At 44.7% G+C, this 17,790-nt stretch overlaps 1 protein-coding gene across 6 annotated transcripts in view; it reads left to right on the plus strand.

The window, feature by feature from the left end:
- Positions 1 to 17,790, plus strand: part of RREB1 (ras responsive element binding protein 1) — a 175,046-nt gene that overhangs the window by 136,221 nt on the left and 21,035 nt on the right. For all 6 annotated transcript variants that reach the window (XM_024552288.4, XM_045189096.3, XM_024552287.3 and 3 more), the window contains exon 9: positions 16,823 to 17,012. In XM_024552288.4, the coding sequence (XP_024408056.2) occupies positions 16,823 to 17,012 (190 nt within the window). The remainder of the gene's footprint in view (positions 1 to 16,822; positions 17,013 to 17,790) is intronic.

Below are 17,790 nucleotides of genomic sequence, written 5' to 3' on the forward strand. Positions count from 1 at the left end.
ACTGGGCTGAAATCATTTAACTTGGGTATGAGGACATTAGTAAGGCCGTTAAGAATGGTGTATGAAGTTGGGCTGGAAGGTATGCAGCAGGAGGTGGCTGTAGCCACAGAATGTGTTCGCTGAGGTTCACTCTGCTTCCTTCACCCCTGGCGAGCCCATGCAGCCATCACTATGAGCTCCCGGTGCACGGGAAGTCTCCTCTCATGGGGCTTTTAGGCAACAGGCACACTGTCTTTGCACAAGGTGTTGCAACCCAGTAATTGTTAGCTGTGCAAGAGTGTGTGGTAAGGATAGGAACCGAGGGTGTTTACACTGGACTGGACTGGTGACACAGAACACTGAGAATGCCTTTTGGGGTGACACTGAGTTCTACTTTGGACAAGGCATTCAACTTAAAGGGAAGTGATTGTTCTGCTGGCCCAGCCTCAATTTCAGCTCTTCGCTGGCTCTGGTTTTTCTGATCCTCAGCCTTCCCATGCAGAAACGTGGATGGTAATGACTGTCCAGTAGAACTTGGGGCTATGGGGGAACTCAGCTTTTATCACTACCTTCTCTGAGAACTTTTTCATCAGGCAGAAAGCCCTGTGTTCTCAGTGAGCAGGTAGGCTTAGAAGCTTTTCCTATATAACTACCACTTTTAAAGTGCCATGCCACAGTTTTTGAGCATTGAAAAGAACAAGGCACCATCAGGAGCGACTGGTGCAGTGTGAGGCTGCAAAATGGCCCGTCCGCCGGGGTCACCCAGGGCAGAGGCGAGCACATATGTGGCTGCAGTGTTGGGTTGCAGAAGACAGTTTGGGGGTATAGAACTCTGGACATCTGCTTCTGTGACTCACTGATATGTGGACCAGATTTCCTTCCTGAAGGCACATGTTTGGTTTTGACTTAGGAGAGAAAGGGTCTGAGCAAGCTGAAGACTTCTGTGTTGAGGGAAGAGCCTAATTAATTATACAGTAACTTAAAGCTGTGTCAAATATCATTATCTTTAGTCACATTAGCTTGATATTTTTCCAGTGGGGGGAAAAAGGATTTGTGACAAGTTTAAACTGCTGAGCAGTTGAAGGGCTATAAAATGCCTTTATGTAACTCCCCCATCTTGGGAAATTACGTAATGCGTGGGAGTGGGCATGGGCCGGTCGTCAGGACCCTGGGTCCCAGTGCTGTCTCTGCTCATGTGGGACCTTGACCAGCTGCATCTGAACCTTGAAAGAGAGCTGGACCAGATAATCCCAGTGTTCCCTTTCAGGCCTTAAATTCTGTGATTCTGAAATCTGTCTCTTAACAGTTCTTTGTTTACCAAATAAGCATCTGGCATGCTCTCTTATAGGCCCTGTAATTCTGAGAGATTCAGAAACTTGACTTCATGGTTTCATTAACATCCACAGCATCCCTGAATGTGGGCTTGTGGTGGATGATCAATATCGAGATAGTTCTCTAGACTGAGGACGTGAGCAAACAGATGAGCCTCACATGGTGAGTTGTGGGCAGAGGCAGGAATAGCCTGTGGGACCCTCAACTCCCGTCACTGTAAGATAAGCACACTGCTAGTCTCCGAGTTCCTTCATATAACTTTATTTCGCTTCATGCTTTAATCTGTGCTCACGTGTCATTAGGAACCATGCACTTGCCCCCCTCTAGATAATTCTGCCTCGTAGGGAAAATAATTTGACTCTCCATAGAGGTTTCTGGGTGACTAGAGCCTGCATAGCACAGTGTGTCACACTGAGAGACAAAGATCAGGTGTCCCCTTCTCAAAGGCCAGCCTGCATGAGGGTGTGGGTTCTCCTGGAATGGAGCCTTCTAGACAAACTGCTTCTCCAGAGACAGGCTGGGCTTGCTACTCAGAGAGGATGGAGAAGGGAATCGCACTAGACACTGGTGGTTCCATTCTGCACAGTTTGGTGGGTAATTCACTGACCATGTCTCCAAGGCCTCCAGGGCCACCAATGGGCTATGGTGTTGAAACTCAAGTTCTGCCTGATTTCCTTGCCTTCTTAGTAGTAATGCTCTTTGGTGATGGGTTGACTAAAGAAGTTTTGTAGTCTGGCAGGGACTCAGTTCTTCCCGACAGGCCTCCCTCCCATGGAACTCCTGGGTGCTGCACCCATAGTGCCTGGCAGTGGCCACAAGAAGGGGCTGCCTAGTTTCCATTGTGGGGGACAGTGAGGACATCCCCTGTCTAGTGGCTGTTGCTAGGTGGGGTGAGGCTTGTGTCTGGAAACCAAAAGGAGCTGATTACAGAACATAGTTAATTTTCCTTTTCTCCTGACTGCTCTGCCTTTCCACATAATAGCCTGCTATCAGAGGAGGCCATGGAGCAGGCAGGAGCCAGCGGGGCCCAGCTGGGCAATGAACTGTGACAGTAGCTGGTGGGAGAAACTGCTTGTTAACCCAGAGCTAAAATAGGCACCAACTCCATTTGCAAACCCCAAAGGCAGCAGAACCACAGTGGGATAGATACTACCAGTTTAGGCAGAAAGTTTGTAACTCAAAACAGCTGCTGGCTTCTCTTCTCTCCTGCCCCTAACCCCCCACCCCCAAAAGCTGGCAAGATGCCCGTTGTTCCTTAATAAAAAGTGTTGGAAATCCAAACACGTGTAAATGCTGAGGCTGTTGTCCTCCATTCTCCTGTGTTTCAAATTAATGAAGTGTCAGCAAAGAACAACAGGAAGACACAAAGCTGCTTGTAGCAATTCTAGCCCTTGTCAGTTATTGCCTGGGCCCTGGCATGACCAGCAGTAAATCCACCCTCTGTACAGCTCCCCAGACAAGGAGAAGCACAGGGCTTATTGAGACTTGGCATGTGGAATCCGAGGTGATGGACAAGAGTGTTCAGTGAGCAGGTGGGTGCAAAAAGGACATCCCTGTGTGCGGATGTTTCAGGGTGTTGAATGTCTTGCTTGGTTGTAAGAATAGAACAGAGTAGCGGGTCATACACTGCCAGGGAATAACGTTAGCTGGAGGGAAGTACAGGTCAGTGCCAACCCACACAGGATGAGAGCCACGTATGTCATTGTAAATTTCTAGTAGCCGTATTTAAAGAAATTTTTTATTGATTAGAGAGAGAGGAAGAAAGGGAGAGAGAGAAACATCGATTTGTTGCTTCACCTGCTTACGCATTCATTGGTTGATTCTTGTGTGTGCCCTGACTGGGGATCAAACCTGCAACCTGGGCATATGGGGGTGATGCTCTAACCAAATGAGCTGCCCGGCTAGGGCTAATCTAGTAACCATGTTAAAAAAATATAAAAAGGAACAGGTGATTTTGATCATGTTTGGTTGATTATACCAATATGTCCAAAATGTAATGTCAACATAGGTTCAGCACAAAAATTGTGAGTGATATGTTTTACATTCTTACATGTGCTAAGTCTTGACGGTCCAGGGTGTGTGGTGTGATTGCAGCCCGTCTCAGTTTGAACAAGCATGGTGCGTTGCAAGTACTCCGCAGCCCACCTCGCAGGTGCAGGGCCAGGACAAGCCCGCCTGTGGCAGGGAAGGCTGCAAGGCAGTGAGCGGCTTGGCTTTGGAAGCCTCTGGTCTTGTGTCTGAGTGACTTATCTCAGGCTGACTGAGGCTGGACCTGGACGGGTAATAGCTGCGTGGTCACCATGGCAATGTGACTGCAGATGAAGGCAAAATTTGGCAATAGTTACTGTTTAATCTTACATGGCTTCTTGATTGAAGGAGATGAGGTAATAAATAATTTTTAAGTCATTTCAGCAAATGATACAGTGTTTATTAAGTGTCAGGCGATGGACTAGACTTGAGAAGATAATAGTGCTGTTTGAGACAGCACCCTTCAGAGCCAGTCAGAAAACAAGTAAATGGGCAGTAAAAGAAAGCAAGGGGGGTGAGTTCAGGGCCCAAGGGACACGGTGCCCATTGTTCAAGCAGAGGGAGCCCCATCCCGCTGGTCTGAAGCTTCCCTCAGCATTTTGCTTCAGATGCGCTCCCTGCGTTTCCACCAGTGGAGGCCCTCCTCCATCTGATTGAATGACGGGTCTTGGTTGTCTGTGAGATGACTTCCACATTTGAATGCAATGCCTGTAAATCTGTCAGGAGTTAGTACACAGGGAACCTAGGTGGGCTCTGGCGGGGGGGATTCTCAAGTGTTCCAAAGAGTGTTCCATTCCCTTCACTGCACTGCACACACACACCATGACCTGCAGGAAGACCCTTGGACTAATTTACATGGCATTGGTCCCACACCTGTTAAATACCATTCTAAAAATAGGGAAAGGGGATCACAGAATACTTGTCAGCATCTTGTATTTGAGTCTCAGGGGTCTGAGGCTTGGCCAGGTGGAAGCAGATTTAAAATGATGCCAGTGGCTGAGGGTGGAGAGGAGCAGACTTCCCTTCTCTCCCTCCTCCCCAGTGGGCCTGGCAGCTGAACACACCTTTGTCAGGGCTGCCCCCTCTCCACCCTGCCCAAGGATCCTCTCTGTGACCTAGGCCGTGCCAAGCAGGGACAGCCACTAGCTTCTGGGCTGTGGTTTGGTTGAACAGTCCGTGCAGCCTGGCAGATTCCTGGGCATGGGGAGGGCAGGCTGCCGCCCACCACTGGCCAGGGCCCTGTCACAGGGCCTGCACTCTTGCTCTCAGCAACTGAGAGAGATTAGTGCAGCTGTCGGTTGTCAGTTCTCAGCTGGGACAGGACTGGAGGGGAGGATGGGGTAGAGGGCAGAGGAATGTCTGAGCCGGGCAGGGCTCCGAGGAGAGGTTGTTTGCACTTAGCACTTCTTGCCTCCAGAGACAGAGCAGGAAAAATCAAGCATGAAATCCCTTTTAAAAAGGAATGTCAGTCTCTCCATTAAAACACTGTAATGAGCAAGAAATCCAGTATCTCAGGGAATTGGCCAGGGTGAGTTTTCTTAGCAAGATATTTTACAAGGTTCTGATGACTGGGGCTGGGCCCATTGGCGGCTTGGGGGTGTTGGTGCTCAGAAAGGCTCCCAGTGGAGCCACTGTCCAGGGTCCAGGCATCAAGAATGTGGCATGGGTTGTAGAAGGAGCTGGATATCTGCGCATTACTGCTCTCTGAACAGATAGCATAGCAGTGTGGCAGGGAGGAGTTATGCCCTTGGTTCCATCCTAGCTGCCTGGCAGCTCTGTGGCCTCGGTGAGTTGAGACTCAGTTCCACCATCTGCAAAATGGATTTCAGGACTGTTGTGAGGGGCAAGGGGACAATTTACAGGCCTTAGACTGTGAAAATGCCGAATGAACATGTACCTTTGATACTGTTATTTAGAATGTGTCCTTTTTAATATTTTAAACCTTGCAACATTTACATTTAGGGTTTTGTGCCACTCTTTGGGTAGCCCATTCCAGTGAAACGGGGGAGTCAAATTCCGGGACTTCTCCCGGGTACTATTTACTTCACAGAAACATGAACGCAGGTTGTCCTTAAAGACTTCATTGTTACAAAGAGCTGCTTTTATCTAGTTTTACTTTGTAAAGATTGGGAAAACTGAGTGGCTATTTCATTTGGTTTGAGCCCTACCTACCAAAATTTTGTAATCTACCTGTGTTGAAAGGCAGATATTTAAAAGCTTGAAGGGACTTGATAACCTCTAAATAATAGAACTGCACATCATCTTCCTTAGATTGCTGGAGAAACCCGAGATTCTAAAGAAGTATGTTCCATGATGTTTGAAATTTGCCAATGCATTCTTTTGAAAATACGTTTGGCATAAGGGAAAAGATTTTTTCTTACCCTTTCTTGATGATGGGGTCATCTGTCTGTCCCTAAGCTGCCACAGTGGTAGACTTGAGAGAATGATATGAAAGTCAAGCACCCAAAGTTTATTGCTTTGGGCTGCTCTGAAGCTTTTTTGTTGACTTGGGGGTTTTCATCTTGTTCTGGAGGGTTAAGGTCACCAGATGAATAAAATGTTACTGTAGCAAGCACTGGGAGGAGCTAATCCCAAAATTGTTTAGCTACGGGTATATATATTTTTTTAAGCTTTTTTTTTTTAAGATTTTATTTATTTATTTTTAGAGAGAGGGGAAGGGAGAGAGAAAGGGAGAAAAACATCAATCTGTGAGAGATACATGGATTAGTTGCCTCTCACATGCCCCAAACCGAGGACCTGGCCCACAACCCAGACATGTGCCCTGAATCGAACCTGCAGCCTTTCTATTCGCAGGCTGACACACTCAGTCCACCAAGACACACCAGCCAGTGCAGGGGGAAGGGAGGAAAGCTATTTGGTGCATTTTGGTGGCCTTGTTTTCACTTCTATAAATCCCATTGCTGATGAATTTGCCTTCAGACCTGACTCTTAATCTTTAGTGTGTAAACAGGCTCCTGCCCATTTTACAGGTTTGGGAATGTTGTTTGGAAGCTTGCTAGTGCTTATCAGGGCTGATACCTTTGCTGGTGACAGCTATTCCTGTTAGTCCTACTGTGAGCCATCGAAACTGCTGGCTGCACTAGGGTTTCTCTGCCTCACTCGTATGCAGAATGCCCATACAGGAGGAGCACATCTGTCACACTGCATTTCTATCGCAGCCCAGAATTACACAGTTTTCTTAGAAAAAAAGAAAAGAAGAACAGGGATCAGGGCACCTCATTAGGCAAGCTGTGGTACATGTCAGTTCTCAATTTAGTGAGTTTAAAATTTTAACTTTTTTTTTAAGACTAGTCATGGATCTAGCTATGAACAAGAACATCACTAATTTGCAGTAAAGTCCTTTGAGAATTAAAAGGACTAACCTTCAGCTGACAAAGAAGAGTTGTTTTGGGGGTTCTTTTTTGGCCTAACGGCTGTGGCTTACTCCATCCTCACCTTGCCGTCCCTCTGAAGTTCAGCGCTGGCTGGCAGATTAGGCCCCTCTGTGGCTTCAGGACCACGGCAGTTCACCATTCTTGTGGGAGTCAGACTTCTTTACCATGGTAACATTGTGCTTTCTAGCCCAGCCAATGTTAAGGTCAGAGCCCGTGTGCTGTGGGATTTTGTTTGTTTTGTTTGATTTCCAAACGAGAAGGGACAAGAAGGGCGCAAGTATACGCTGAGGGCGCTCTCTGATCAGGGCACCTCCCTCCAAGCCCCAGCGTTGGCAGCTCCCCGTCCTGCCATACCCGGGGCCACAGTGAAATTGGGCTCACCACCCATGCTTCCCTGGGAGTGCTCCCCTGCCCCCAGATCCCCACCTCACCCTCTCCTTTGTGTGTATACACCTACCCATGCCCCTTCAGTGACATTGTAAGTGGCACTGAGGAAGAGACAAGATAAGTTGCAGGCAGCTGCTTTTCCCCTGCTATTCAAGAGATCTCAACTGCATGCCCCCAAAACTGTAGCTCATTGCGCCCACCCCGACAGAGCTGCTAGATCCCCTGCCCCAGTCACAGGGACCACCTTGAGGGAGCAGCCCTGTGAGAGGCAGGACCGGGCCTGGGATGTCACATGTGGGAGAGTAGGGGTACTAAAATCTATTTCAGTATTCTAAATTAAGTTTCATACTCTCTCATAGAAGCACTTGCTAACATGTGCTGGAACTTAGGAGCTTTCTGGGTGGAATAGGCTCTGGTGAACTCCTTGGGGGACAGAAGCACAGTTGACGTGAGCAGAATGATTTGGTGTTCGCTTACAGGTGACCATCCTTGCGTAGGTTGAGGATGAGCTGAATACCCACATTAGCTTTCATCCCTGTGTTTATGGAATCTCACCTTTACTCAAATTGTCCTTTGCAGGTTTTCCACTGATGAATTTTTGTTTTCCTTAGAGTTACCTATTTCCATATGTGATTTAAAAAGAGAGGAAGCAAGTTTCGGTTTTAGAAGAGTCGATGGACTTTTATTAATTTGTTTAAATCCTGCAACTAGACACACTTTGTCCCAAATGCATTTGTCCTACTGAGAACGAAGTCAGTTTCCATTTTGGAAAAGTTACCCTCAACTTCCCACATAGGGCCATCTCTGTTTCCAGAAAATCAGAAAACAGCCTCTTGGGTTTGTAAAATTTCCCTCTGGCACACGGTTGAAATCACTTTTAAAATGAAATCATGCTGCAGGGCTCCCCTCTCCGGCTCTTAAGTACAGGCCTCCACTGACATATTTTGCAATCATGCTATTCACAAGTTCTGGCAGAGTTGAGAGACCCCCCAAACTAGGGGAGAGTTGTGAGGACCACCTGACCCCCATGGCTATGACGTTTATGAAGACAGGCCCAAGTAAGTTTAGCAAATACCCCAGGAACCGTGCCTGCACCGGCTCTGCATCCAGCAGCATTGCTCACAGATTTACAGTGACCTTCCTGGTCTTTGGAGAGCTGCTCAGAAACAGAGTTGCAAAGCATTCTTTCTGGGGCCTTGAGAGGGGGGCTGGTTGAACTGGGGCGTCTCCAAATTACAAAGGTTGATCCAAAATGTTCCTGGGTGATGGGTTTCCACACCGGTTTTATTTAAGGTCTGTCAACAGGTGCCCAGTGTGAGAGGGGAGGCATTGTTTTTCTATGGGTGTTTTTTTCTTCCTTTTAACCAGCCTCATGAAGTGCTTTTGGTTTCAAAGCAGATTTTTTTTCTCTGCCACTTTCAAGCAACTTGTTTGTAAGATGACATTCTATATCTTTTCAAAAATGAAACAGGAGCCCCCGTGGTTGAAATCCCATGAAAACAGAGGTGTGAAGTTGTCGATCTAGGGCCTTATTTAGACGTTGTTAGAAGGCTCTGAGTTTGTGTGCCAGCTTCTCTTGGTGAGCTCTGTGGCTCCAGGTGGGGTGGCAGGGGTGACAAGGAAGCAGGTGTTGTAGGTAGGACAGAGGGCTGGCCAGGAAGAACACACATTTCTCCCCAGGAACCTCAAGATTAAAGAAAAGTAGTAGAAATAATTATGAAGTTCTTGAAAGTGAAAAGAGAGAACACATCTTTTTGAAATAAAAATTCCATTTTTCCTGCATTTTCATTTTGCTCTGATTGCCAGGAAATGAGCTATTCCTGATTTTTCCTCTTGTTGTTTCTGTTCCTAGCAATATCAAATAGTGGTTAAATTTTTAAGAGCACCTTGCAGTTTTCCAATTATTTTGGTATCTGTTATTCATAGGAGCTCTAAAGGTCCCCATATTACAGATGAGAAAGAAAACAGGTTTAGAGAAGGAAGGTGAAATAGCTCTCGCAGGCTTGTAGCTTAAAGTGTTTATAGGTTCAAGATCCTTTCACTTAATTCTCACTATAATTTGTTTTTCAAACTTGTCTAACTATGAGTTACCTGCTATGCTTGTTCACATACAGATTCCTAGGCCTGTCTCCTCCTTAGATGGATTGTGATTTCTTAACAAGGTCATGAGAAGGTTCTTATTTCAGGAATGTTTGTGAAATTTTATATAGCGAGCAACTAAAATGCAGGTGAAATAAGTCCTGCAAGGTCACACAATTTGGACTTCCTTGCCCAGTGCCCCTGGTCCCTGGGCCCATCCCCCCACCAGTCACACCTGCCTTCCACAGAAGACACAGCGCTGTGGTTGACACTGGTTTATTCTGTTATGTGTTTACTGAGCACCTACTATGTGTGAACCTCTGTTCTAGAAGCCAGAAACGAGAGATTATAAACTGAATTAGAGAATACAGGAAGAGATAGACATGTGATGAAAACTCAATCTTACTAAAAATCCATCACTACAGTAGAAATGTAGCAAATTCTGATTGCCCTATTAAGAGGGACTCTCCAATGTTTTGGGGTTTTTTAAATATATTTTATTGGTTATGCTATTACAGTTGCCCCATTTTTCCTCCCTTTACTCCCCTCCACCCTGTACCCCCCTCCCACCTGCCCCTTAGTTCTTGTCCATGGGTCATACATATAAGTTCATTGGCTTCTACATTTCTTATACTATTCTTAACCTCTCCCTGTCTATTTTGTACCTACCATTTATGCTTCTTATTCCCTGTACCTTTTCCCCCATCCCCCCATCCCCCTCCTCTCTGATAACCCTCTATGTTGTCTCCATTTCTGTGATTCTGTTCCTGTTCTAGTTGTTTGCTTTGTTTGTTTTTGTTTTTCTTTTTTTTAGGTTTGGTTATTGATAGCTGTGACTCATTTTACTGTTTATATTTTGATCTTCTTCCTAGATAAGTCCCTTTAATATTTCATATAATAAGGGCTTAGTGTTGACGAACCCCTTTAACTTGACCTTATCTGAGAAGCACTTTATCTGCCCTTCCATTCTAAATGAAAGCTTTGCTGGAGAGAGTAATCTTGGATGTAGGCTGTTGCCTTTCATGACTTTGAGTACTTCTTTCCAGCCCCTTCTTGTCTGTAAGTTTTCTTTTGAGAAATCAGCTCACAGTCTTATGGGCACTCCTTTGTAGGTAACAGTCTTCTTTCCTCTTGCTGCTTTTAAGATTCTCTCTTTATCTTTAATTTTGGGATATGTAATGATGATGTGCCTTGGCATGTGCTTCCTTGGGCTCAACTTCTTTGGGACTCTCTGTGCTTCCTGGACTTCCCAGAAGTCTATTTCCTTTGCCAGATCAGGGAAGTTCTTCATTATTTTTTCAAATAAGTTTTCAGTGTCTTGCTCTTCCTCTTCTCCTCTGGCACCCCTATCATTCAGATATTAGAACGTTTAAAGTTGTCCCGGAGGTACCTAAGCCTGTCCTAATTTTTTTTGAATTCCTGTTTCTTCATTCTGTTCTAGTTAAATGTTGATTTCTTCCTTCTGGTCCAAACCATTGATTTGAGTCCTGGTTCCTTCCTGTCACTGTTGCTTTCCTGTATATTTTCCTTTATTTCACTTTTCATAGCTTTCACCTTTTCCTCTATTTTGCATTTGTACTCAGCCACTTCTGTGAGCATCTTGATGACCAGTGTTTTGAACTGTGCATCTGATAGGTTGGCTGGCTCTTCATCGCTTAGTTGCCTTTTTTCTGGAGTTTTGATGTGTTCTTTCATTTGGGCTTTTGTTTGTTTGTTTGTTTGTTTGTTTGTTTGTTTTTGGTCTCAGCCTGCCTGTTACATAGTAAGGGGCAGAGCTTTAGGTATTCACCAGGGCAGGGCAACCCACATGGCTGTACTGTGGTGCTGTACATGGGGGAAGGGTCCAAGAGGGAACAGTGCCTCTTGCTCAGCAATCAGCCGGCTTTTAGTCACTTTTCCTGCTACCCACAAACAATTTGGGCCCTTCTGGTGCTCATTGCCAGGTGGGTGGTTTTGTGTACATTCTAGGACCCTGTGGGTCTCTCCAACAAACTCTACTGTGAGGCTGGGAGTTTCTCCCGCCACCACAACTCCCTCAGGTTTTTTCAGTCAGAGGTTTTGAGGCTTTATTTCCCTGCACTGGAACCCTGGGTTGTGTGGTCTGTCTCGCTCCCCAGTTGTTCCTCCCAGTTTATCCGCACACAAATGTGGGACCACCAGGTCCGCCAGCCTCACCCACTCTGCCAGCTTCCACCTCACTTGCCCAGGTCCTCTAGCTACTGCCTTGCCAAGTGTCCTCTCTGCCCCAGCTGCCTATCTCTACCCCTCCTACTGGAGAATGAATGTTTCTTTAACTCCTTGGTTGTCAGACTTCTATACATTTTGATTTTCTGGCAGTTCTGGTTGTTTTTTTGTTTTTAAATTTGTTGTTGTCCCTCTTTTGGTTGTGCGAAGCACAGTGCATCTACCTATGCCTCTGTCTTGGCTGGAAGTCCCTGTTTTAATCTGTTTTGTTTTTTAATAAAACCTGCTTATGTTGCCTCTCACAGTAAATACTCATGGCCAGTAGGCTGTGCACTAGTGCAGAAGTCTCAAAAGTGGAGGGTGTTTGGAAAGATCTCTAAGGTACAAAAAAAAATATGACTCTCTTATGTCACCCTGTAAATTTTTCTGTTTTTATATTTTATAATGACTTGGCACATCTCATACATAATACACACATTTCTCGGTTAAACAACAAATAGATATGAATGCATGGTCAAAATGTTTTAATTATAAGGTGTACAGTTCACAGAGTTTGCAACCCACTTCTGAGGCCCGCCTGCTCCCCTTTTGCAGTTGACTTGCATGTTACTAAGAGTCAATATTATTTCTTCCCAACCTGTATAGGTTTCAGTAATACTTGTAATTATTTGATATGATTTTATTGAATTTTGTATAAACCAGTGAAATGTTGTTTTTAAAAAAGAATAGCCTGAGTTGGGCAGACTTGCTTATTGTCCAAATTGGACCTTTTTTTATTCGTGTCATCTTAGGGTGGGTAAGACATCTATAAACAATTGAGAGAAATAATCATAAAAATGTAGGATTCTGGTTTAGTTTGGTTTGCAAAAATGTAGGTTCTTGCTCTCTCTTGAGGAGTCTAAGCTGGAAATCAAAGATGTTATGAGTATGATTCATGCAGCAACAGCAACATGGAAGTTCACTCAGTGGAAGTAGACTCACATGTACGATGGGTGAACGAGTGTACAATAGTTCTTGTTATTCACTGTAGTTATTTTCTGTAAAGGCACTGTAAACACAGAATTCATAAATACTGAACCATTGACCCTAAAGGAAACAGGGTCACAACACTCATTTTATGTGTGTTTTTGTTTAAAGACACCTTATTTAATAGATACTATTGACTCATTAACATTGAACTCAGAATTGACAGCACTACAACTCATGCCTGAATGAAGCTTATCTAAAGCAGGTACTTTCTCCATAAGGTACATCACAGCCTTCTTGCACGTCGGAACTAGACAATGCTTCAGCACTATGCTTGGAGGCCATTTTCAACAGCAGAATCACCAACAAAAAGCACTATAAATAGACTGCGGCACTAAATAGACTGCAAGAAAGACACTTGTTTACAGTGTGAGAGCTGAAACAAGAAGGCAGAGTGTCTCCTCATTTGACCTCAGCTGGGAAAGTGTGTCTAGGACAACTCAAATTTTTCACAGCACTGTGCACATCCATGAATGACCAAGAAAATGCTGCAAGTACTAATTTGGGGGTTACAAGTAAATTTTAATGAACAGGCAAATTCACAAACACAGAATCCACAAATAATGAGGATCAACTGAATGTGTTTTGTCATCTGATGGTTGTTGGTGCCAATTCAGACACCAATAGGAATCCCCAATTTAGGGTGCGGTGAAGAAGGAAACTTTATTTAGTGCAAACAGCTCAACAGTAATATAGCATGGCTGCGAAAACAGCACTGTTATGAAACAGCTTGTTGTGAGGCTGCTTGGGATCCAGACATCCCTAAGACCAGGCCCCTCTTCAGCTAGGCAGCTGGTGATCGTCCGCTCCACTCCATGTAGGTCTGTTCTGCTACAGTGAGGAATCCATATTTCAGCTCAAGGTAGGAAAAGGCAGTCTTCATGGAGGGGAGCTGGCTTATATAGACAGAAGACACCACCACTGGTCCCTGATTGGTCAGAATGCAGCAGCTCTGATTGGTCAGGGCTGTACAGCTCTGATTGGCTAGGGAGAGCCTTGGTCCTATTGGTTGAAATAGGATTCCAGGAAACCCTAATAAGGACTGACTCAGGCTGCAGCAATACAGTGCAGGCAGGCAGTCCTGTGCAGAGACTGGCAGCTTAGCAAGGAGGCGCCTCTTCTACATGTAATTTGTGTGAGAGGCCCCTGTGCAGAAATGGCTGCTAGGATCTGCTTGCATTTATTTATTAATTAATTAATTAATTTATTTATTTATTTGGCCCAGTTAGGCACCAGGAGTCCTTAGTTCTCAGCGTTCACAGTTTATTTAAGGTTAAGTAAAATACTTAAGGTGTGCGTGAATTATTTTCTATGAGCCCATCTCCCCCCTTTACCTGACCTTGGTTAATGAGCCCCTCTCTGCAAGGCAAAGTAAGGCCTGCAGTTTTCACAGGGGAAAGATGAGCTTAGGAACAGGCCTTGACTTTCAGGCATGATTGAAGAAGCACACAATCATTGCCTCTTACTGATGCTGTTTGTCTCTCTGGTTGTTAGGATGAAATGAGTTTAGGTATTTGTTGCAGTGTCACAGCATCCAGGACAGTACCTGGCACTGGTAAAAATTAACTTAAAACACTGCAAATGTTCTATACAAAATGTACGTAGGCAGTGCTAATTATGAATTTGAGAAGTTTGCATTAGTGTGAGTTCAACTGGAAGATGCCTGTAGGTCCCACTGGGTTACAGAAAGTACCAAACCAGATGGTCCATGGGCTTGACCACCCAGCCCATACTGGGTGGCTCACTCTGCCAGCCTGTAAATCCCAGGGCTCTACCTGAGCCCTGGGTACTATCTGAGCCCCAGGCTGAGTGCCTCCTTCTAGGTCCCCGGCCCCTCTGTCCAGAACATTTGCTGAAGATACAGGCTCCTTCACATTGCCCACGTCACAGTGAGACTCGGTGTAGGGGCTTCTCTTCTGGAGTTTTTATAGATTGAGCTTCAACACACACACCTGCAAATAGTGGTTTGGACATTGTTGAAACTTGGAAAAAAAAGTCAGCCCACTCTCATTAACCATTAGTAATGAGATTTTTTTGATTCATTCACACCAGATGGCTATTGTTGTGTTGTCTGTTGTCATTTTTTTTATTCGACAATGTAAGGGGAAAGAGGTCAGTGCCCCCAACTAAGTAGTCAGGTATTGCCTGTTTTAAAATTTTTTGTGGCACATCAGTTGAAACTCACTGATCTAAAAAATTAACGGTAATATCCTAATACCATCTGTCTGGTTAGTGTTAAATTTCCCCAATTCAGATATTTTCTCAACCTTTCAGTAGATTGATGGCATGGGGATTGGTGGCCACATGGAGCGTACCACTGAACTTGAGCCTGGGAGGACTAAGTCAGGGTGACAGAAGAGGAAGCGCCCTTTCCAGGGCAGTAGGACAGGACAGAGTGGCTGTAGGGCTGCGAGGGTGGCAGCTCCTGGAGTATACAGTGTGGTACTTGACCATGTTCTGGCCAGAAAGAGCCTCGCCCAGAGTGGCTGCAACCATTCTGCTTCCCTACGTAACTGTCCCACAGTCTGTGATTTTGCCTTTTGGTACTTTGGCAGGGAATGGTTCCTGTGGTTTGAGGTTTGCCTGAGCCCCCTGCCTTGAGAACTTTCAATACCTAAAGGTATTTGGGGCTCTTTGAAGCCATCTCTTCCCTAGAGCCCTTGTCACAATGGGGAGCTTCAGCAGGATTCCCTCAAAAGGCATTTCGCATTTTGAGTGACTTGGAGGAGCCCATATTCTAAATTTAATTGAATGATGACAGGAATCTTGGTGGCAAGATGCAGCCGAGTTAGCAGTGGAGATAGGAGAGGCAGGTGAACAGCAGGACCTCACTGGCCATGTCCTGCCTGTGCGTGACGAAGGAGCCACAGTTGCACATACTTGGCACTTCTTTCTTTCATCAGCAGATGAAAATGAGCTTAGCTACTTCACAGGTGACTTTGTTATCTCTTTATTTCCAAAGAAGAATTTCAAAGCAAAAGAAGTTGCCACTAAGGTGTATGCAGTGTTGCTTTATTCCTCTGTGCCCCACATTCTTTCTCCATAAAGCGATAATAGGACCTGCCTTGGAGGGGGCAGATGCACATGTACATGGAAGTGCTGGAATGACGCTTGGCACATGGTGCTATGACCATGGGAATGCGCCCATGAAACGAGGACATTTCAATTAATTTAAATAGCCCCATGTAGCTAGTAACGGTCTAGATTTTCAACCTGTGTGCAACAAGAATTTTTAGAACATAAAGCACTTGACTATTTAGTCAGGGACACTGACCTCTTTCCCTTTACATTGTCAAATAAAAAAATGACAACAGCCAACATAACAATAGCCATGTGGTATGAATTCAAAATTATATCTGTATTTTTGTCAGATCAGCAAAAAATAGTTTTTTGGTGTACTGCAGAATTTTAGTAATTAGTTTGTGTGTGCCATGAGATGAAAAAGGTTGAAAACCGCTGGTATAGAGGATGTTGATAATATCCTGATTGTATAGTTTTTAACATGGTGGTTCTCAGTGAAGACCTAGAAGAAAGACAACACAGGTTTGAAAAGTGGAAAAATATTTTAAAATGGTGTTTCTGGTGCATGTGTGGCCCAGGGCATTCAAGGTGAAGGAGGTCATGCACGATGATGGTTAGAGGGACTGTGATGGTGGAGGTTTTCTAGTAAAGGGAGACAGCCTCACAGTAGGTGGCGGTGGGGCATGAACAGGCCTCACATTTTGTCTTTGCTTCTTACAAGCTACATGACCTCAGCCTGAGGGTCTTCACCTGTCAGATGGAGGTCAGGATGCTCGTCCATCAGCCTACCAGGAGCGTGCACGCTGCCCTGTGAGGTGTCTTGTGCTTAGTGTGGGCTTAATAGGTGGGAGCTGTGGCTATTTGTCAAATAATGATGGTAATATCAGAATTGAATACATAATTACTGTGTTACTACTTCAGTTAAAGAATTTGATTATCATTTTATCCTGATTACATACCAGAGATGTTGCTATGATTGCTCAAGACATGTAATTCTGTGCTTTTTGACTTTCAAACATGTTTTATGATCAGGAGCCACTGAGCAGAGAAAGGGAGAAAATGTATGAAATGAACACTCTGTGGGATATAATTTGGGTGAGAATGAGTAGGCTTGTGACAATGTATACACCTGCATTGTCTGCAAAGCTTGGATATCCAGAAGTTGTTAGGGTATAATTTTTTTTAAAGGAAGAGTGTTTTGTCGCTAACCGTGAGCAGACTGGCTTCTTGATGTCATATCATTTCTAATATTTTCATTTATTATAATATGTTATATCATTTTGTTTTTATTTACTTAAAAATGAAGTGACAAAAAAATTCAGTAGGACTAATGGACAGGTGGAAATTCTGGGTTGGCTGCCTCTTATATCCTGTCCTATTCTTCTTCCCAGATGTGACATCTGCTGCGTCACCTTTCGAACACATCGAGGATTGTTACGCCACAATGCACTTGTCCACAAACAGCTTCCCAGAGATGCGATGGGAAGGCCTTTCATCCAGAACAACCCTTCCATTCCTGCTGGCTTCCACGACTTGGGATTCACTGACTTCTCCTGCAGGAAATTTCCTCGGATTTCTCAGGTATGCTCATCAGCCAGCAGAACCAGCAGCCTCCTCCTCCATGGTCCACATAGTTGGACTTCACTTCCTCACCCTGAGATTCCCCGTCCTTAAAAAATGAGGTCTGTTGGGTTTTCTTCCAACACCGCCTTCTCTCTTGATTTAATTTGGCCCTTGTAGTCTTCTTTGAGTTGCTGGGTTGAGAAACGTAGGTGGCCTTTCATTTTTTGAATTTCACATTCACTTGCATCTGAGTCTAGCCCATCAGTGCTTTTGCCTGTTTTTCAGGCATTTGGATTTAAAGTTACAAATTGTTGACCACCCCAATACCAGCCCTATCAGAACTGAATTTGTGATATTTTTTAATGTTTCTTTAATTACATTGCAGCTAAATATTTTTCAGCATTGTAGTTTTTGTATAAAATGTTTTCGGTCTTTAGTTAACCTGAGCTCTATTTAATCTTTGCTTATAAAGCACCTGCTAAAACTACTTTAAATCTACTTTTTTCCAATTTTTAAAAATTGAGCTCTGGCTAGTGTTGCTCAGTGGATTGAGTGCAGGCCTGTGAACCAAAAGGCCACAGGTTCGATTCCCTGTCAGGGCACATGCCTGGGTTGCAAGCCAGGTCCCTGGTTGGGGGTGTGGGAGAGGCAACTGATCATATTGATGTTTCTTTCTCTCCCTTTCTTTCTGCCTTCCCCTGTCTCTAAAAATAAAAGTAAATAAAAGCTTTTTAAACATTGAGATAGAAGATAACAGTGAAATTCTCCCCATTGCATAAGCCTCAAGTTCAGTTCT

The sequence above is a fragment of the Desmodus rotundus genome, chromosome 3 (assembly GCF_022682495.2).
Source record: "Desmodus rotundus isolate HL8 chromosome 3, HLdesRot8A.1, whole genome shotgun sequence".
Lineage (NCBI taxonomy): Eukaryota > Metazoa > Chordata > Mammalia > Chiroptera > Phyllostomidae > Desmodus > Desmodus rotundus.